General features: G+C 37.3%; 1 protein-coding gene across 2 annotated transcripts; it reads right to left on the minus strand.

The window, feature by feature from the left end:
- Nucleotides 1-11,762: 11,762 nt before the first annotated feature.
- On the minus strand, nt 11,763-21,411 carry LOC146135252 (uncharacterized). 2 transcript variants are annotated; one of them, XM_083395510.1, is made up of 3 exons: nt 19,920-21,411; nt 18,127-18,282; nt 11,763-12,175 (listed from the first exon to the last, which is right to left on the minus strand). In XM_083395510.1, the coding sequence occupies exons 1-2, from the start codon at nt 20,641-20,643 to the stop codon at nt 18,128-18,130; spliced, it is 879 nt and encodes a 292-aa protein (XP_083251636.1). In that variant the 5' UTR covers nt 20,644-21,411; the 3' UTR covers nt 11,763-12,175; nt 18,127. The 2 variants fall into 2 exon arrangements, with proteins under 2 accessions (XP_083251636.1, XP_083251637.1); XM_083395511.1 differs by lacking the exon at nt 18,127-18,282.
- Between the last annotated feature and the right edge of the window lie 435 nt (nt 21,412-21,846).

Below are 21,846 nucleotides of genomic sequence, written 5' to 3' on the forward strand. Positions count from 1 at the left end.
TATGTGGCTCATTTTGTAAGGAGTCGAGATATTTTAATTCTCTAGGAAAAGTTCACCAAATAAATTTAAAGCACGAGTGCAGTTTATTTTATAGGATAAAATAACTAAATCGTACTTATTGCAAAGCACAGTTGCCTAAAAACTAAAACCGTATAGTTAATTATTGAATTCTATAAACGAGAAATATGTGAAATAAATCCAACATGTGACCACCAAACATGAATTGACAAAACTTGTGAACGGCGACTTCCTATCCGAAGGATTATCCCAATGAGTTGAGAGTTTGTAATAAATCGTGTAGCATCGGGATATCCGTGTTCTAATACTTAGCAGTATAAACCTTAATATGCTGATTTTAATTTCCGTGTTTTCATGTGACAAGCCAGCCTAATCCCAATTTCCTTTCGCTAATCAGATTACGGCATATGTCACAAGAATAAAAGCCAATTCACACAAACAAGTAGCAAAAAGGGCAGACAACAGCCGATATCTGATATCCGAGTGTAAGCGGCTTCGTATACAAGCCCTAATCGCATTATTAGTCATGCATCAGCGCGCACCAATAGGATTAGAGTATAGCGGCACAGCGGGATCTCCACAAATGTTGATCTCACAGTTGGGTGTGGTTTTGCTTTCCAGAAACCCGCTGGGCTGTTTCAGCGTACGATTTTCAGTGATGTCAGCAAAATAACGCTTCTGATATCAAAGTACGGGCGAATTCAGGAGCATCGTGACCATAGCCCGCAAAACCGGGTTTCTTTGCCTATTTTAACCACCTAAATGCAAACATTTTTCCCGAAACTTTTTGTTAGGTTTCCAATATGTCTAAGCCTATTTTATAATGGTTTAGGCCAAAAGGCGTCGCGCGTCTTATCAAACCTTTGAAATAAAAGTTTTGACAACTTAAACGATCTAAAAGCGTTTTTGAAAGTAGCATCCAAAACCTCAAGCTTTGAGAAAATAAGCGAAATAAACGAACTTTGGCTGTTCTTCAAGTTACTTCTTTATAACGTCACGTTAAGATATAACATTGTGACGTCACTTTCTGACGTGACTTTGTGACGTAACGTCTGAAAACAACTTTATGCCCCCCTAAAAGCGAATGAAATTAAAACCCAATCGAGTGAGATTTACGGCTAAAGGAACATCGGTTTAACAAAATTTCCGCAGTAAATTAAAATAATCGTTTACTGTTTGGAATGAGAAAAATTTTAAACGCAAAACCAAAAAAACAGAGAAATTTCAAAAGTCGCCTATAACGCGATTTAAACGAGTTTGAGACATGTCAACAACGCTCAATGCTCAATGGGTTTCCCATCACACTGATACCTTTTGAACAAATAATCACCAGTGTTTTACAAGACAGAGTGCTCATTTTATCGACACATGAAACATCACCATGAAATTATTACTACCTAAGAACCAAGCTTCCCTTCGAATTCATTCAAAGAACGCTGTGTTTCCTAAAAGCAGCGAATTGTGCGATAACCATTTATTGCCTTGGCGGAAATAAAACCGCAAATAAAGAGGTACGATCAACGCGTGATGAAACAAACCTGTTGCAGTCTCTGGGAAGATAAAAATCAATTTGTGAACATTCTGGATTTACTCGATTAACAAAAGTATTTTCCGGGGACAAGGCTTATTTAAATGAGTACGGGGAAGGAAAAAGTGGAACAGGTGTCGCTACTAGGTCTATTCTGGAGGCAATTGTCATTTTCTAATATATAATAGGTAAAATGCGTTTTTGGTAATATGTTGTTAATGCTTTTGTAATGATCATAATGCCAATTTTTTCAGTGCTCTGTTCTTATACAACCTTTAAAATATTTAGTAAAATCTGCTTTTGTGGGGATTCGATGTTATTTGTCGGATCGCGGCACTTTTTGTCAAAAATATTGGATATAGGTATCGATATAAAATGTCAAGTATAGAACATCCTTTTAGTTTGAAATAACGTTTTTTGGCATTCAACAAGCTTCAACTGTTTTCCAAAGGTTGCCTACGTGCCGCAAATGTAGATTTTGTTTGCAGATTAATTGCTCGATTGGTCTCCGACCTTACACTTGGAAAGCTCTTAAATGTCGATAAATTTGACTCCTAATCAGGGAAGGCTACAATTTCCTGAATGCGCGATAATTCGCATTTCCAGCAGCCGCTTTTGAATTGTCGGGGAGAAGAGAACTTGAATGAGGAACAAGAGAAAGATCTCTAATCCTACTAATTGACAAGTTTTCACCACGATTGCGGCAATTTAGGAACGCATACAATTTAAATTGAAGAAAAATTATAAACCGTTGCTATACCATGCATAATATTAATAAGCAGCTCCTTTGGAAATTGTTTGTTAACATCAACCTATTCAAGTCGCCTTCTTCAAGGTGAATGGACCTGTTTTGGATTTAAATTTTTGAGGTTATTCTGAATTATGGTGAACGCGAACACATAAAACACGTCAAATATTTTGGAACACTATATACGGATCTGTTCATAAGTTTAATGGTGAAAATAACGGCTCAAATAGACGTAAAAAGCGACATGCTTTATTTTCAAACGTTTCGGCAAATGCTCATGCCATCATCAGTGATATGAAGGCCACATCGGTTGCACCCGTTTATACACACCTTGGTTTCTTGGTGCGACTAAGGTGTGTATAAACGGGTGCAACCGATGTGGCCTTCATTTCACTGATGATGGCATTAGAAATTGCCGAAACGTTTGAAAATAAATCATGTCGCTTTTAACGTCTATTTGGGCCGTTATTTTCACCACGTCAATTATTATTATGTTTTTTTTGAAGTTCAGGTGGATTAGATTAAAAAAGCATGCGAAACGCTGTAGAAGTTCTTGTAAGAGTTTTGAGCACAGGTTTGATGAATAAACTCCTTATTTCATTATTTCGTTCTCTTAATCAAGCGGTTCTTAAACATGTTTTGCCGTGGACCCGTGGTTTTGCTTTTGCTTTGAGTGGACCAAGTTAGGCAAGAAACGTCGCAATACAAATATACTTCAAAAATATGTTGTTTTTGGTCCAAATATGTATAGGTGAAATTAAGTCTATATACATTTTAGTGGATCAACGATTTATTTTCAATTAAACCATTTTCTTTGAAAAATTAATTACTTTTTAATTAGAGGCTAATTCGCGTACCTCGAAGGGGTTTATGGACCACAGTTTAAGAACCCCTGTTTTAATCCCTAACGATTCAAAAACGCTCTTTAAAAATCCTTAATAGCCACAAAACCTGGCCGTAAAACAGAGCCGGCCAGTCAGGGGCCGACAAACTGGCCAAAGGGCATATGACGTCCCACACAGACGAACGTGACATGAAGGCGTCCCGTTGATTCAACAAACCGCGCAAGTGGAGCCTTTAGAGCTTGTTTTGTCGTCGACCCTAAAGCTGTGAGTTCGTTGTTGAATGTTGACCGCACAACCCGGACCTCGGGCGCTGGGTTCAAGCCTTGCTCTTTAAAGCTTCGCCTAAAACACCAAAAGCTAGTCAGCAAACAATTTTTAACAGATTATTCCTATGCCAAATTAAACTTCTTTATGAATAATTTTTTTCCCAAAAAAATTTTACAACCGTCTAAAAAGACTGGTCAATATTTTATAAATTAAAAAAAAAATTAATATTCGAAAAAATATTGATAGGATCAGTCAATAGGGGGTAATTTAATTTTAATTAATTCAGACAATAATACAAGTTCGTATCGAAACGTCTTAATCAATATGATGTCGATCTTCTCGACCTTTTTGGCTTTGAAATTTATTATCAAGCTACATTACAAATCCTTGTACATGTTGTACCAGACCTAGTTCAAACATGTTGTAATAGAAAATAGGAAAACGTGGAAACTTAAGCATTAGAGTTCAATAATCAAAACAAACTGACGCAGCCCTTCCTTGTGCGTATTTGTCTTGTTGCCGTTGCACTACCCACAGCCCCCATAACTCACAACTATCAACCTCGCCCATAAAGTTCCCGCAGACGAAGTGGATTGAAACGCCCTGAAACGACCTCGACATTGCGGTGGCAGTAAAATCAGCAGCACTCAAGAGAGGAGACGAAGTGAGAAATATAAAGAACCATTTCATCTGCTAGTCTTTTAACAGGGTTTTTTAGTGGGTAGCATGTTTTTTAACGTTTAAAACGCCAACCATTTATCATAAATTTTAAAGCTTTACAACTTGCTACCTACTACTGTTCGGGCTTTGTTATTCGTCTAACCACAAACCTCCAGCCATTATCTTAAGTCTTATACGAAATGTTTACAAAATGTTACCTATACTTGTATGGGCATGATATTCACTTTACAGTATGTCTAAGTACAATCTCAAGCCATTAATATATTTATGGGCGCCGAACATGTTATGTTTTTATTTTTTTGTTATTGTTGTTTCATTGGGTGAGAAAGAAACATTCAAATGGGGTAGAATTCAAAAGCGGTCCTACATTCTGCTTACCGAGATAGTCGAAAAATAACACATCTAGATTTTTCGATTTAACATTGTTTTCCTTAAAACGCAAAAGAGTACCTTTGATTTTTCTGTAATTGATCACCATATTACCATGAAAATAAGGTTAAAAGAGAAATATATACAGAAAACGAGGCAAAATTAAAGTTCTACCTATTTAGCCAATGAAGATGGTCGTTTTGAAAACACATGTCAACACTTTCAAGGCTGAAAATTGTGGTGTTCGGTTCATTAAAGGCAACAAAAACTGGGTTAAAAATAGAGTAGAAGAAGAAAAAAAACAGTGGCGTAGCCAGCCGAATTTTTTTTTTTTTGGGGGGGGGGGGCAAAAGTTTAAACTTTTTTTGTTTAGCTTTTTCCATTGTATGAAGTGCCGTATCAAACACAAATAAATATGCCAGCAAACCGTTTCGAGCAGCAACTGGCTGAGTGTTAACGCAATACTAAAAAAACTTCCAAAGAGCAAAAACAAAATGACTAAAAAGTTATAAAACTACAGTAATAAGTTGATCAAAAGCAGCTACAGAAGAGCTAGATTTCAGTTATTAACATATGTGTGTGCACGATTTATTGAAGTATAGCAAACGTAATAATAACTACATCGTTTGTGACGTAACAGTGCGTGACAATTGAATGTGTGGCATGCCTTTGATCGACTGTTGTACTGCTCATAAATGCTAGAAAACAAATATTAGAGTACAATATTTAAAAATTTTGCCATGGCCCCTGCGCCTCCCCTGGCTTCGTCTATGGAAAAGACGAGATGTAGTCGTGACGTAGCATCACGCCACTCTCTGTAGACCACAAGCGACGTGACTTCACATACACAAGTGGTGCCATGTTCACGTGTTTGTGTGTTGGGTTGGCGCGTGCATTTATATGTGTGTGTTTCTGTTAGGTGCCCCTGGGTCTAATGTCTATTAAGTCAGTGACCTTAACGACCCAATACCTCCCCCAATACCCCTCTACAACAAGACTAAATATACGTTAAACCTTTAGGTTACAGAATACGTTTTCATTTTAGGGAGTTGGTTCTTGCCATTTACTTTATCATTGCGCCTAATGATAGGGATGACAAATACTTCAATACTTGACTAATTGTCTCACAAACCTTTATTTGCTTTAATTTTACCGGTTAGGAGATTCAAGTAAAAGTCATATCACTTTGCAACAGTTCGGCTCTTGCTATTAGCCTTATCTAATCAGCTTTGTGAAGACAAACGAGTTATCTGTTTTACATTCATTTTATTTTGCTTTACCTTAATTAGTGAACTCCATAAGATTAAAGGTTCTCATCTCGCAGGAATACTTTCGACTTCAGACGAAAACACTGAAATCAACGCAACCATGACTGAGATTTTTTGCTCTTGCTAATCAGGTATTTCGTTATTTTGTAAGTTCATTGCAGTCATAAACATTAATTAAAAAAGCATAGTAAAATTCTAGTGAAAAAGTATTTTGTATGCATAAAGTTTGTGCTTTTACTATCACTGCGCTTTCATAAATCTATATGTTTGTTTTACAAATGCTCACAATAAAACGAAACTCAAAGTATTGTTTTCTTCGCCGATTTATTGCCTGTTTCCGTTCAGGAAAATCTGTTAGAAGAAAACAATGATTAGAGCCCTTATAATGCAACAAAGCAAAACAAACAAATCAATTTGGCGACGGCGTGAAACATCGCGCACGCGTTTGCTGTTTGTATTGTTAGTATTCCAAACAGGGAAATTGCATTGTTGCACGCTCCATTGTTACTGTTATGTCATCAATCGAAGAGTGCGCCTTTAACAATGCAAACGGAAGGCAGTAGACCGTAAAACAACAACTCTATCGGCCCAGTAATTGTGTCGTCCGGTGCTTTTAACTACAAAGCAATTCGTTTGGCGCAAATTGGCTTTCGCTTGTAGCTACCTTGTCATTAGAAGCGTATTTTCTGCTGTAATTGCAGCGAAAGATGTAAGTGCCAGTCAAGTACATTTTTACTACGTAGAGTAACAACAGTACGCACGAATAAAACCGTTATTACCAACGTTTGAACTCTTTCCTAACTAGTGCTTCTTAAAACTTTAGCATCGTTACCCATGAGAAGATATTATTTTAATTCCTATTTTAGTTTGACACAATTGCACAGTCAAAAGCACATACTGAGAATTTGCCTCTTTCCAACCTATTTTCATTCACAGATTTGTGATTTGAATCGTTCCCATAAGGCTATATAAATATTTATTGCCACATTACCCTGTTAAGGCAATTGGAAAGAAAACAACTTCTTTCAAAGCCAAGGTTGCAGTTCAACCTTTGATTTGATTTCAACACACAGTTATTCCCACGACTATTCAGTTTCCTTATAGCCGCTTTATCTTTCGTTCGACCTTGAGAGCTCATAAATGACCTTGGCATCTTGTTAAAGGTCAAGAAGCAGATTAACCTGTCACAATTGCAGTTGTTATCTTGCCCAAATTCGCACGTTTGAAAAACAGCAGATGTTTTAGCTTGTCTCTCACCCTAACATCGACTTAATTACAGATTGTTACAGGTTATATAACACCATATTTGCCCAAGGTAGCTCGATTTAATATCCTTTAATGAAATAACACAGGTTTAAATACAAAAATCTCCCGTTTTCTGCCAAACATTTTACCACGTGTGTTTAACCTTGAGACAGTTTCTATTTTAAACGCTCGTCGTATGTTTATGCTCCAGAAGGCAATTTTAATGTCTGTGCATATCATTGTGGCTACGAAAACGATCTGTGTAAATAATTAATTTTATTAAAAGAGTTATCTCCAAATGTAAAGACTTTGCTGATCGATACCAAGTTGGTGCTTAGTAAACGTCATTTATATTTTAATAAATCTGCGTTACTACGCTACGATAAGTTCCAATTACAAGATGTTATGTTGTAAAACGTTACTGTTCACAAGAAAGTGTTGAATATTGATGAAATGTCAAGCCGTTTAATTGAAAAATGGACTAGTCACCAGCTAGGTATTCGAACTTAATTGTACTTAATTCAGACTCGAAATTAAAAAAAATGATCCTTCTCATTTTGTTATTATTTTTCAGTCTAACAATCGTCAACAAAATCGTCTGCTATGACCATATCTACTTTTAAGTTTCAACAAAAAAGTAACATATTTTAAAAGACAAAGGGAAAATCAGTTCGTCATGAACGTTCACAAAATTCAATTTATTTTCAAATAAATCCATTTACAGCGGCTTGCGGTTTTCCTTATCGTGTAACTCCCTGGAAACAATATTAGCATTTCATCAACATCAGTATGCTGCCCACAACATGGTTTAAAACACGACCGCACATCCTATTATGACGTCATCTCCCACGCCAATAAACCTCCCCTGGCGCCCCCCTGCCGTGCACCCCCGGATTATCTTCGCACATGTTGCGCCAAAGTAATTGGATTCCATCACGTGATCCGAACAGCTATGTTGAACAACACATTTTTTCTCGCGGGCGTAAATTTGTGACGTCACAATGTCAACGCGATTGTTTTCGCAGCGTGCGGAATTCTAAATTTGGAAAACATTCTTTCGCGAAGCGCGTTGAAGAGTTTTTGGCTTTAATCCCCTTTAACCAATTTGTAGTTCTACAATGTCGGGAAAACATGTTATTTATTTGTTTAAAATTGTGTTTCTCAACCTTTATCGCAGCGACTCAAATACTAAACGTAAGAGTGAGGCTTTGGCGACTCAATTATCTTCACCCAACTTTTTGTAAGCGAACAAAAACGTATGATATTAGCTGTAATAAGTTCCAATATAATTATCATTAGCCATGTCTTTACTTTACAAGTATTAGAGAATTTTTACAAAAAAATAGACATTTTCCCCTAAAAAACTGGAAAATACATGGTAACTGATTAATAGGTTTTGGTCTAGGTTTACTTTAACTGCCCACCTTAACCCCAAACTCGTCCCTAGTTTTGCTGAACTATTTTTACAAGTATTAGAGAAATCTTGTTCAGAACATAGCTTAAAAATTTAACTTTTAATCGGCGACCCAACCGAATTAAGATGCGGTCCATAGGTTATAAAGACTGGCCTGAAGAACAGGTCTTCAATCTGTGGCATAAGGTAATAGGTGAGATATACAATTATTGGAAGTGGGATATTACTGTAACGGCACTAAATTGTATTTTTTCTTTGTCACAATAATCGACTTATTAAATCTAAACCAGGGGTTCTTAAACAGGGTTGCATGAACCCTTTAGGGGTCCGTGAACTACTTTTAGGGGTCCGCGAAAGCCTAATTGGAATATTACTTATTATTTAAGAAGTAATCTTTGGAGCATAATGGTTGGAGGTTGTAGTAAGACGTAATAAGAATATCAAAGCCCATACAGAAGTAGGTATCATTTTGGACGTTTCGAATAACTCTTTATTCATTTTCAACATCTGTTGAAAATGAATAAAGAGTTATTCGAAACGTCCAAAATGATACCTACTTCTGTATGGGCTTTGATATTCTTATTAAGAAGTAATCAATTTATCAAAGAAAATAGTTCATTTGAAAATAAAACAGTTCTGCACTAAATGTATTTAGACTCCATTTTCCTTTCCAATTTTTGGACCGAAATCAGCAAACTTATGAAGCCTATTTGTACTGTGACCTAAATTTATGACGTCGTTTTTGAAACCGTTTTGCCTAAAGTGGTCCACGCGAGGCAAAAAAAAAATTTAGGAGTCCGCGTTAGAAAAAGTTTAAGAAACCCTGATCTAAACTCTGCGGCTAGCGCTAAACGTGAGGTGTTGATGTTATGGTTGGGCTTTAATAAACAACACAGGTAAAATGTGCATTACGGCTCCCTTGAAACTAGGTGGTAAACAGTGACAGTAAAGCAACCCTAAGTGGTACATGGCCGAAAAAATTGACAATCTCTGGTTTAAAGGTATATAATTCGGTGAACTTAAAATTCGCCATAAAATTAAGATTTAAGCGTTGACCAAATCTGTTTATGGCTTTCATCGCAATTTTTCGGCCGAAATCAGATATTAGCAAATTATCACCAAGTTCTTCTATAACAATTTCCGATCAAACACTTTTCGTGGACTAAAAAAACAGTGTTTTGCATTTGGCTTTAGTATTTTAGCCGGCTGAAAATGTTTACCATTCCATTCGGGAGTGAGCTTGTTAAACATGCCATTTTACGATCTGCCCTCCCCCTTTTTAATAATGCTGTACGCTATTCTCTCCCTATAGCCTACCGGTGTTTTTTTTCAATTTATTTGTTTACCCTGAGAATTAACTCCTTGTGACACATAATTGGTCTCAAAAATGATTTTGCTGTGGTGCACCCCTGGGCGGGTCCAATGCCTCTCCCAAATTCTATTTACGCCTATTTTTACCAAGTAAATTTTAAAAATTTGTTTGGTATGTAGGAAATAAGTTCCACTACTTTTCACACGTTCTTCTAATAATTTTCACTTCGCACAATATTTTTTTTTAATTACTTCGACCCGATGAAGAACGGTCGTGCCACAGTCTGTCAAGATTTTAATATAATTTGTCGTTACAAAGTGCCATCTGATCTTCAGATTTAGAATCACACAAACACGGCTATCATCAAAGATTTATGGAAAGAAGTTAGCAGTTTTGTGCATAATGGTTGGAGGTTGAGTTACTAGTTGTTTCATTATCCCTGATAGAAGTGCGAGACAGATTACTGGCCCATACAATTTGCGGTTTCGTTTTCGTGCTGGCAAACATACAGAAGCGGGGAGTTGCTATCGTCCCTGGAAGCGAACTGAGGAGGGAGGGAGTCTACTTTTAGCGCGAGTAAACATGTTGACGCAGCTTAAGTTGAACGTTGGAATCCAACTTTGTCCAAAACACAAAAACACAAGCTAATCAACACTCAACCAGTGCTACGACGCCTACATCCACTTGGGAGTCTAGTCTGGCGTTATGAGATGTACTTTGCAGGTCGGCACTGATACCGCTAGGGATGTCCGATAATATCGGATCGGAGCCGGTTTCCGATGTCAAGAGATCGTATCGCTATTCGTCCGTTACTAGGGTGGTATCGCTGCCGATCTGATATCGAATTATTATAAGTTTTTCAGGCATAATTTGCAATCTAACGCAGTGATTCTATTCTAGAGTGGCATCGTTGGCCATACGATACCAAATTAAATTTACCATTACAAACATGTTTTTCATTGTAGTGATTTCTACTTTAAAAGGTGAATTTCTAAGAAAATACCATTAAATATACGATAAATAGGAACCCCGACGCATAAGCAAATTTATACCTAATAACTAAAAATCACTGCATTTATAATTTTTTCTTATATAATCATAGTGATAAAGTCACTGGTATTGGTATCGAAAAAGTTATCTGAACTTCACAACTATTGATGGCTTAATCGTTGAAAAACTTTCGATTCGCGAATGCACTGTTTGATCTTCGAAAAAGAAATATTTTGCTGCGCAGCCAACATAGAGATAAACCTGATTCGTTAATTGGGAAAACCTGTATTAGTATGGCAGCTCCCTTTTTGGTCACATCTAATATCTACTTTGTGTGCGAGGCATTACACAAAACACAACTTGATAAACGCATAGAGCCTTGTATTTTCCAAGTTGAACAAAAAAACCGGCTTAAAGCAACAATAAAAAGTCAAGAAAATAGCAGTTTTTGTATAAATGAAACACCAGCATAAATAGAATATATTGATATGTACACAAAAAACGCAAACACAGATATTAGGATGGCAAACGGCGTAATGAAACTATTCGTGCACGATATCTTTTTATCTAAAAAGTAAACAACAGTTGTGGATAGGTGGGATAATGATGATTTTTTTTTATTTAGAACAATAACAAATGTCCTATAGGTGAAAAACAAATGGCTATTTCATGGCTTTAAAAAATATATTTAAAACTGTTTAAAGGCGTTTTTATATAAATAACGTATTCGCACTAAGTTCAATACAAAGATCCCAGATGTGTTTCAATTAAAAAAAACACTTCCCATTGATTTCACCTAAAAGCGCCGAACAAAAATAATGTTGAATTTTGCGCCAAAAAAATGAAATGAATAAAAACATTTAAAACAGAAAATACTGTTTTGTATTTTGGATGTCGATAATATGACTATTTGTTCTTTAAGGAAACTATAAAACCCGAGCCTATACTATTAATAGTCGTAAAGAGTATTACAAGAGCGCTTGTGAGGTATAAATGAAAAAGTATTTCATTTAATAACAAACAAAATGTCAAGATGATTTGGCGAAATAGCGTCTCATAAAATATAGAATTTTTTAATGTCAAGTTAGAATCAAAAATCAAAATAATTCAATAAACTAGAAAAAATTAAACAAAAACTGTAGCGAAAACAATTACCGATAAACATTGTTTATACTGGCTGCAAAAAATACACACGGCATAAAGCTAAATAAAGGTATATAATATATTTGTTTTACATTATCGTAAATGCGGGGAGTTAAGTATCTGCTTAATGTAATTGCATAGTGCATAGTTTTCTGGATTGGAACATTATAAATTTATGCTGATTTAACACAGCGAATCACGAGTCAATATTTTTTTTTAATAAGGCCTCAATAGCGCCCTCTGTCGTCAAAAAGGCTCAACTTTTTCCATTTTTGCTGCGTTGGGGGAAATATCAAGCACAATGTTGAGTGTCAATTTCATTTCACAGCAAAGTCATCAGTGGTAAGCTGGACAAAATAAAATTCGGTTAACAAATGGATGGAGGTGGCGATTTCAGGAACAAACTATAAATATCAAGTAAAACCTGCTTGTATTATCATTTGTTAAATGTTTATCAAGATGATGTCGATTTACTCGCCCCTTTTGGTTTAAAAATGCATTATTAGGCTACATTACAGATCCGTGCATTACAGATCAAGTGTGCCTAATCAATTAATAATTCGATAAAAGTACACATGATTCCTTCGGAAAGGCTATTACCAAACTCAGTCGGCCTAATCACAATTGGGCAAGGCTTGGCTCCAAACGTTTTTGGAAAGCGCGCAATATAAAGTGTGCCCTTATGGGCCAGTACGACTCAAGAGACCTTAATCACAGATTACATTGTGAATATGAATGTTTTACTTTAAATACAATAAATAGGTTTTCGTAGTAATTATATTATTTTAGAAAACCGACACAGTTTATCAGCGAAATTTGTCGAATTGTCGAATACCATTAAGTTCTAACAATAAACATTTTGTTGAACCGAAGATTTATTTGAAAGAAATTTAACTGCAAATTTAACAAAACCTTAGGACGTTTTTTGTATCTTTTCAACACAGGCCAAATCACTTGTTTTAAAACAAAAGCCCAAAATGTCTTGACGCAAAGCATTTAATCGCGTTTTACAACAACAACCGGCTCGTGTCTGGCGTAATGCAATCACTCTTTCGCGCTTCAGTGCGCAAATATTTAACTTTTCGAGGAGACTCTCACTTCGCGTCACGCTTGATCAAATCTGCAGCGACACATGAATCGCTTAGCAACGACCCGTGATGAGCTGAGCAACGAACCGTGACGAAAGGCCGATAGTGGAAAGTCCAGACACTAATTTGAGCGATTTATTTTTAGTCCTTTGGCTCGCTTGTTTGTGTAAAATCACCACACCCGGGATTATGGAAGATCGGAGTTCTTAAGTCTATTTATAAAAATGGAACTTGAGACCGTTCTATGTTATGGCTCAACAATGTTCCTCGAACGATAATTCTCATATGACACTTTATTCATTTTCAACATAGTTAAAAGTAGAAAAATTACGAACGTTTTGAATAATTCTGAATACTATGGATGTAGGTTGTACTTAGACGAACGGTGAAAAGCTCAAACCAAAGTAGGTTGCATTTTGTGAACAATCCAAAAAATATTTAGATAATGGCTGGTGGTTGTGGTTGGAAATGTACTGAATATCAAAGCCCATACAGAAGTAGAGCGCATTTCGTAAACGTTTTGAAAAAAAAACAGTTATTTATTTCTTACAAAACACTAAATGTTAAGACTTAAAACCTGACTTTTCACGTGATTTTTTTGATTATTATCACTTGTAAAACACCAAAAGCATTACCAGACCTATCTAATAATGACCTCTAGCAATTTGTTGCCCTATTCCCCCCAAAAAATCTCAGGTGCAAATGAAGCGACGAACGGGCACGGTTTAAGGTTAAGGTTCATTTAAAGTGTCGACACGCGAGGTCATAGGTGACAGCTTTCAAGTGGAGACGCGCTTAGCAGGGCAGACTTTGGGGATTTGCGCCAAATTCTGTCTAGCCCCACAGTAATAGCTGTCAAGGTGCTGTTTGCATAACGCCAAGTTGTAGATTATTATGACTCCCCGTAGTTACTTGGTAAAAACTTTGACGGACAATAAATGGAGTAGGAGGTATTTATACAACATTATAAAGTCTTGTAATTCAAATTTTTTTGTGGGAGAAGTTATTTCAATGAACGTTATGGGCCTTGTAAATTTTCACACATATGAAATGTTTTTACAACTTTTTTTATAATTTTTTAAGTTTGTTAGAAGTATTTTGGTCGGAGATGTCTAAAAAATCACTTAACGATTTGTTATGTCATATTGGTAAATTACAGTGAGTATTATGATTAAAATGTTTTTAGATTTTCCGTTGAGTGCTTATTTACCATTAACAGTCTATTTTAACAAAATTCACAAATCTGCTTTCATATTCATCATACAACTCCACGAATCAAAATAAAATCAGCATTATATTCATCAAAAGAGGAAAAAGGTCAAAATCACCCTACAACCACCACATAGATAGATTGGGGTGAGGTCAGAACCCAACCATATTACTCACTCCATTTCAATCAATTGCTAAATTACAATGAAGATTGTCGTTAAACTTTTGTTGAATTTTTTGTTAAACGAACAGTGTATTTTAACAAAAAACACAAATCTTTTATTTTATCCTACAACTCACTGAGTCACATTAAAATCACGATTCTATTCACCAAATGATGGAAAAGTCACTTTTACTTCGCGACAAAGTTGTCCTACAGCAACCGCATAGATAGATTGGTGGCGAGGTCAGAACCCGACCATCTTACTCAATCCATTTCAATCTCGGTGAAAAAAGTCCCTTTCGATGCTTGACAGCCCAAAACTTTCCACTAGCGCGCGAAGCAAGACGCTCGCGTTTTGGCCTGAAACAATTGGCAGTGATCCCGGTTTGGTCACGCCCCAGCGCACCCGCAACACCAGACGCGTGCCACGTAATAACAACAAACTGAGCCTCAGGGATTAGACGTAAAAAGCCGGCAGACCGAGGCACTAATCCGAAACACCAGGGTCGTCTGGCTTGTGGCAATTTCGAAAGAACTTGATCGAATTAGCCAATTTTAAATTATTTTATTGCGTTTCAGGTCGAAAACGGCGCGAAAGTTTGTGATTTTAGTCAGCGCGTGATTGATGTGCGCAACATCACTGAGTATCGAAAACGTTTTGTCACTTGGAATATTTCCAGTATTGTGTGAGTCAAAGCTTTCCGGAAGTTAAACGTTTTCCGGTTAGCCGTGATGAACCTTTTACAACACTTAAAACTAAGTGGAATTTCCATTCAATGGAAATTCGTCAACTGAAGAAGTTTCGTTATGTGTTTTTAACACATAAATATTTGTATTTTTGTAAGAGACCGACCGATATCAATTTTTCAAACAGATAGCCTATCCTATTTTTTGCAAACCAACTCGTTGTGCGATTAAAGTGTTTTATTGCATTGCAACAGTTGTTTACGTGTTTTAGTGCTTGTCTCAAACAAACAACTACACTATAGACTATAGTACAAAAAAGTACATTTTTTTCGCAAAGACAATGAGAATTTAAGTTTCCGGCAGGTTAGTTGGTATAGTCATTTAAAATTGGATTTTACTAATTTGAGGGTGGAAAAATCACCTAATCATGATTATAAAGGGAGCCCGGCCAACCGTTTAAAGTGCCTGCAACTTAACAACGCGCAATGCATCATTTTGACAGAATTTCGAGATCTACATAAAGTTCCCGTTTAACTGATCGTTACACAACATAAGCGGAAAAACCCGAGTCATGAATTGTCGCCAAACAACGAATCAATTGGGTTTTTCCATCCCAAGGAAGCCGAATATCAGTGTTTCGTAGTCGCCTGACTTCTGTGGCTTACTAAGGGCGGTTAAACTGCCCAACTTGGCCGTTTTTCACTTACTGTGCACATTTCACCGCGTGTTTTGAGATAAATATTGCCTATAGACTCCCTAAGTGGAACGAATTTCCCGGCTGCGGCCATGTTTTAGCCACCAAACAACAAAACATAACTCCATACAAGCCATAACAAAAATGACTCCCTTTAATGGAAAACAAAAATGGCTCTACTAAACTTATAACAAAACATAAAAAACTCCTTGTACATATTGCTTTTGTCTCGGTGTACTGTGACATGTGTGCCGTTATTGCTGGTTAGTACGACTTCTGAATTAGTGAGAAGCCAGATCGTAGTTGTACACACTTGTGTACGAGTGTTTCAGTCTCCCTATACGCATTATAATTTTTATAGCTACTACCTTAACCCTTGCACGAAACCTTTGTGTTTGATTGGAGCAAAGAAATAGCACTTCCGGGCAAAAAAACACAAACCAAATCTAAAATGCCGTTTGCGTTTTTTTTTCTTAAGCAAACAGGGATTTTAGCAAACGAAAATGCATTTCGCCGAACCCAACTTAAAAGAAAACACGCAAAAAAAACAGCTGAGTTTAACTTTTTAATCTGTTTTAGCTCGACATTGGGATCAATGAATTGGGATCAATGAAAATGTATACGAACGGAATAATAACGCAAAAGAAAATGGTTGAAAATGCAACCAACCCATTGGGTTATAATGGGTCATATTACTATTGAGCTGTTTTGGGGTTCTACGTATATTATACTATGGCCAGACGTGCATTTCAGTCAATTATTCTTTGCAGCTTGGCTATTCATCGTGGTTTCCTGTTTTCGATGCTATACAATGTTTTCACTAAGCGCCTTAATATTGCTGACGGAGTGTCTGTTATCACAACAATAACAAATCGAAATGATTCGAGGTTTACGGACCCTGAGTGTTTTGCTTTCGTTGAACAATAAAGCAAATGAATGGTTATGAAAGTGATTGATGAATGTCACCGCATTAAGGCACAATAATGGCAGTTTAATTAGGTAGGGCTATCATTTCTAAGTTGAAATCGTTGAAAAAATTTTCACATTAATATGGATTAGCGTTAGAATTTCGCAGTAGGCCGTATTCCAGCAGCATTTCTGTACTATATGATTCAGACTCAATGGACACTATTTCGTATTTAATTAATGTTAAATAGCGTCATCATTTCAAATTAGGGAAACTTCGGAACGACCAAACCAAAAATTATCTCTCAAGCTACTCAGTTGATAGTGAGGTTAAACGCAAAAAATCGTTTATTGTAACACTAGACAATATGTTTCTTAGGAAGTGAACGATTTCGAGTTATTCTGTTTATTTAAAAAAATAATTTAGTTTTACTACAAAGATTGCCTTTACACACTACACTTTAAATTATTACAGAACGCGCACAAACCAGAATATTTTGGAGCATAATGATTGGATGTTGTAGTTAGACGTAGAATGAATATCGAAGCCTATACAGATGTAGGTAGTGTTTTTAAAAAAGAGATAATCGAATCGCTTAAAATAACCCTACTTTTATATGGGCTTTGATAAAACAGTATATCTTCAGTTCACAGTGCTTGCAGATTGCTCTGTAAAACCAGTCTGTGCGGAAACAAATCAGCCATTATGAGTCATAATGAGCGTCGCGACGGGCAGATGATTGGCAACCTCCCCGTGACCCAGGTTTCGCGCGCTTTCTAACTCCAGGAAAGGTTTTTACCCCCGCTCAGCTATCAAAACACCACCAACACTCCAAACTGGGCCAGACAAGGCCCGTTTATTGCGCAACAGACGACACCACTATGAGTCACAATCTGTCGCGACGTTCGGTCCCCACGTGTGCATTGGAGCGTATCGCAACACCGGCAAAAATCACCCGCGGTAAACAATGGGACGATTGTTATGCAACAAAGGTGGTTTTGACGTTTAGCGAGCCATTACCGACCAGGTTTAACGGCTTGTCAGAAGAGTTATTACATTGGTGTTATGGCGTGTCGTGGTTAGCTTTCGCGTTTGTGGTTGGATGTTGTTAAACAAACCGGTTAAACAAGTCGGCAAAATAGTGAGTACTCTTTTATTAAATAAACTTTTTTTTCCCAACTATTAGTGAATTATCCAAAAGATTATTCGTGAATTGTGACAACGGTAAATTTTAGTTCCTCAGTATCAACACATACAAGGTCGAAAAATTATGTTCTGAAAAAATTATTTTCCTATTTCGCCAAAACAGTAACAGACGACATGTTTACGGAGTATAATTGCTGGAGATTGGTTTTAGACGTAGAATGAGTATCAAAGTCCATAAAGAATTAGGTTTCCTATTGTGAACGTTTCAAATAATCCTTTATTCATTTAAACTTTCTTTAACATATTGTAAATGAATGATAAACTATTTGAAACGTTTACAAAATTCTAACTACTTCTGTATTGGCTTAGTTAAAACATGTTAGATCTTAAAACGCCCAATTTACCTCAGAATTCGGCCGAAAAACGGAAATTCTTTTTCATCGTCGTACCGCGTCGCCTCTCCTTGGCAACTTTTGACGTTTCTGGCCGTGGCCATGACGTAGACAATAGGGAGGACTGATGACGCAATCGGTGTGACGTCTTTCGCGGCCGATACCAATCTGGAACAAGCGGATTTACGATTGAATACTTATTAGGAGCTCTTGTTCTGACGAACAACCAAATACAGAGGCAGTGAAACAGGTCATAAGAATTGTTGTGGCCGAAAGGAGTTTGTTAGTCATGGGCGTCAATGTAAAGTTGTTTACATGAATGAAAAACGCGCATGGTTGTATAACGCGCAGAACGCAATTACCATTGCAACGTAAACCAATAATTACTGCGCCTTTGGGACGCAAGGAAAATACTAACGCGGGCAACGTGTGCATAAGGCGTGCATGTTGCAGGGCAGTAGACATTTAGTGTGTGACAACAAGATACAGGATACAAAATTAATACAATGGAGCGCCTTTGGGACGCAAGGAAAATACTAACGCGGGCAACGTGTGCATAAGGCGTGCATGTTGCAGGGCAGTAGACATTTAGTGTGTGACAACAAGATACAGGATACAAAATTAATACAATGATCGAACTCTATGACAAATTGTTTTCTAAGATTCAATCTGAATTTTTACTTGTATGTTAAATCAAGCCAGTGGTTTATCAATGTTTTTTCTTGCGACGCCTTTGAAAACGTTTTGAAAACGACTTGCAACTAATGACCGGACTTTTAATTACTTCATTTAATCGTTTGTTTGTAACAAAAAATCAAAATTAATAGATGTATATGAAGTTTTTTGTAACAATTATTTAAAATGCACATGGTAGAGTAAAATATCATCTTGCAAGATTTTTGTTATAGAAATTGAGTTTACATAGGAAACGGAAATATTGTGCGAAAAAATTAAAACAACGCACAGTTTGAGAATCTCTAAATTAAGCAATATTGAAAATAACAACGTGCAACTTATTTTTCTGTTGTTATACAAAACTTTCGTTCTTCAGTCGACTAAATTAGCCGCATCCATCCAAACTTTAACCCCGTCCCATTTGAGGTTTATGCTTCATTTATCACGAAAAAGGGCTTAGAACGTAAAACGCATTTTGTGTAAACTAAGTCACCCCTGCAAAGGCAATATCCACACAAAATACAGTTGAAAGTGCAAGTTGAAAACCTAATTTCTCGGTGTGCGAGTCTTTTGTTTGTTTTGAGGTTACACGGTGGCAGGCATATTGGCTCCTGGGCAGTAATCTTACAGTAGAGCAAGTCTCTCTTGCGTTGACACAACACAATAAACGCACTCGTATTACAGCTATTTTTGGTAAGTCGAATGAGTCATGAGTCATGTCACACTTTGATTTAAGTTTCGAGTAAATAAACAAAGGGTTCTAGTGTGGCGACGGTTGTACAAGTTTTACTGGATTGAATCTACGTATATTTTCCTCCGCACTTCTAAGGCAAACCGTAAAGCCAGGAAATATAAACAAGACGATTTGTCCTAATCCTTTAATGGAATTGAGATATAGGCTATACCATGGCTTGATCCATGTTTAATCATAGGAAAAAGCACTCTATTTAGTCGCCGACTGCCAAAAAGCCTTTTACAAGAGTTCAAGACCCAGCAAGTACATTTCCTGACACGTTTTTGCAAATCCCAATTGGCATTGTGCGCCTATCACAAGTCTACAGTCTAACACAAGCAAATGGTTGCTTGGCTGCTGGAACAAATCCCTACACAAACATCCGGTCTAAAATTACCGGTTATTTTCCGTTGCTTTGATGCTTTTCTTCTATCTTCTCGTGAGCTCACTGGGGTAAATTTCAGGGGTGAAAGGGGCGGGGTGAGGCAGCCCCTGTTTTCCTGGGTGATTTTGCGGGGACTCCCCGCCAATTCCACTTCTTTGTCTTCGTCATAATGAAACGAAGTCGAGGGAATTCTTTCGTTCAAGTTGAACAGGGAAGGTCTTCCGGAATCGATTATTGTCCCACTGTTGACGTCATAATTGCGTTTGCACCGGAGTCGCCCCGATTGGAAGGGAACTGGCGAATCGGGCCGCTTGGTGTCGCTACGCTGGCAAGATTTGACCCCTAATGACCTCATTGGCTTGAAGGTCAAATTTTCGACGCTTATCCTAGCCAGAGCGAGTCTCTTGAGCAAGTAAGGCAGCTCGTCCTGTGATTGGCTGATCGGGCGCCAATCAGAGCACGCCGGGCGCTTTGGGATTGGCTCGTCGTTTGTCACGTGACCCAGCGTCAGCGAATCACAGCGGCAGGACCAGCGCAATTGGAAGGAGCTCTGTTCCTTGGCGATTTCTTGGGCCAAGAGTTCTCGGGCGCCGCCCGGGGGGTCGGAACCGAAGAGGTTGGCGCGCCTGGCCACCGACGGAGTGACGTCACTGCGGATTTCGAACTTCTTGAAGGCGGAGTTGGGAGATGGCAGTTCTACCCGGGTGTCTGACGTAATTTCACTTAAACACGACATAATTCTACGTTGTTAAATCCTACGGAAATCTGTGGTAAAAGTGTAGTTTTGCTGTAAATAAATCGTTGGAATAAAATATTTTTATTAAAATTGCTTTACTCAAAATGTATTTTTTTAGAATAGCAATCAACACAAAGGCAGTCATAAATAAGAAGGAGCTGTTTACTAGAAATACAGTACGAGTCAGTATCAAATCAGCAGAGAGTTCTAAGTCAAAATGAATCTATTAACTGCATTTTAGTGGGAGCCTAGTTTTGTGCTTGCAACTCCTTTTTGATAAACAGCAAAGCATCAGTCTTGGTATCATCAAAGGGTCGAAGGAGAGGCGGCGAATTGAGGGAGCTGGAATTTGGAACGTTCGTTTCCTTCGCAGCAAACGCTTTCGACGAGGATTAGTTTACGTTAGGAAGGCATTTGCATTTCGAGCCCACTCTTAATGAAAGGCAGCTCCCATTTTCAACGGAAAGTGAAATCCCACTTCCCTCTTTACAGAATGCGCGCCTTTAAATATTGCCATCCACACGGAAAGTGGAATTTCGAGCTTAAAGCCCATCCGGCCGTACAATGCGTTACAACCACGTGACTATAATACCACGTGTGATGAGCTGACAAACTTTCGCTAGGATTTTTTCTGCATGGCAGTTCTACAAAAGTGTGTTTTTTTGCGGACCTCGGTAATACATAAAGCCCTGCTTTTATCAGCGGTTGTCTGTATATATTTTTATTAATAAAAACTACATGTTAGAATGAATAAATATTTATTCGAAATGTTCACATAATACTTTTCAATTCTGTATGAATTTTTACAACCTCCAGCCATTATCTTAATATTGCTACCTACTTCTGTATGAGCTTTTACATTCATTCTATATCTTACTTCAACCTAAAGCCATTATTTTAGGATTTGTTCGCAACCTAGCTAAAATGCCACCTATAATTTTGTATGAGCTTATTATATTCATTTCACGTCGAACTACAACCTTAAGCCAAACACTTCATAAGTATTATACGCGCTAACAAACTGCTACCTACTTCTGTTGGGCTTTAAAATTTATTCTACGTCTAACTACATCCTCAAACCTACTAAAAAGTTTTGCAAATGTACTTTGCGGCACTTTTACGATCACCTAAAGGCCTTCCTCACATTTGCACAGGCCTTCCGTTTTCTGAAGCGTTCAAAACTTGCACCAGTTTACCTAAACA

The sequence above is a fragment of the Ascidiella aspersa genome, chromosome 8 (genome assembly GCF_963924565.1).
Source record: "Ascidiella aspersa chromosome 8, kaAscAspe10.2, whole genome shotgun sequence".
NCBI lineage: Eukaryota > Metazoa > Chordata > Ascidiacea > Phlebobranchia > Ascidiidae > Ascidiella > Ascidiella aspersa.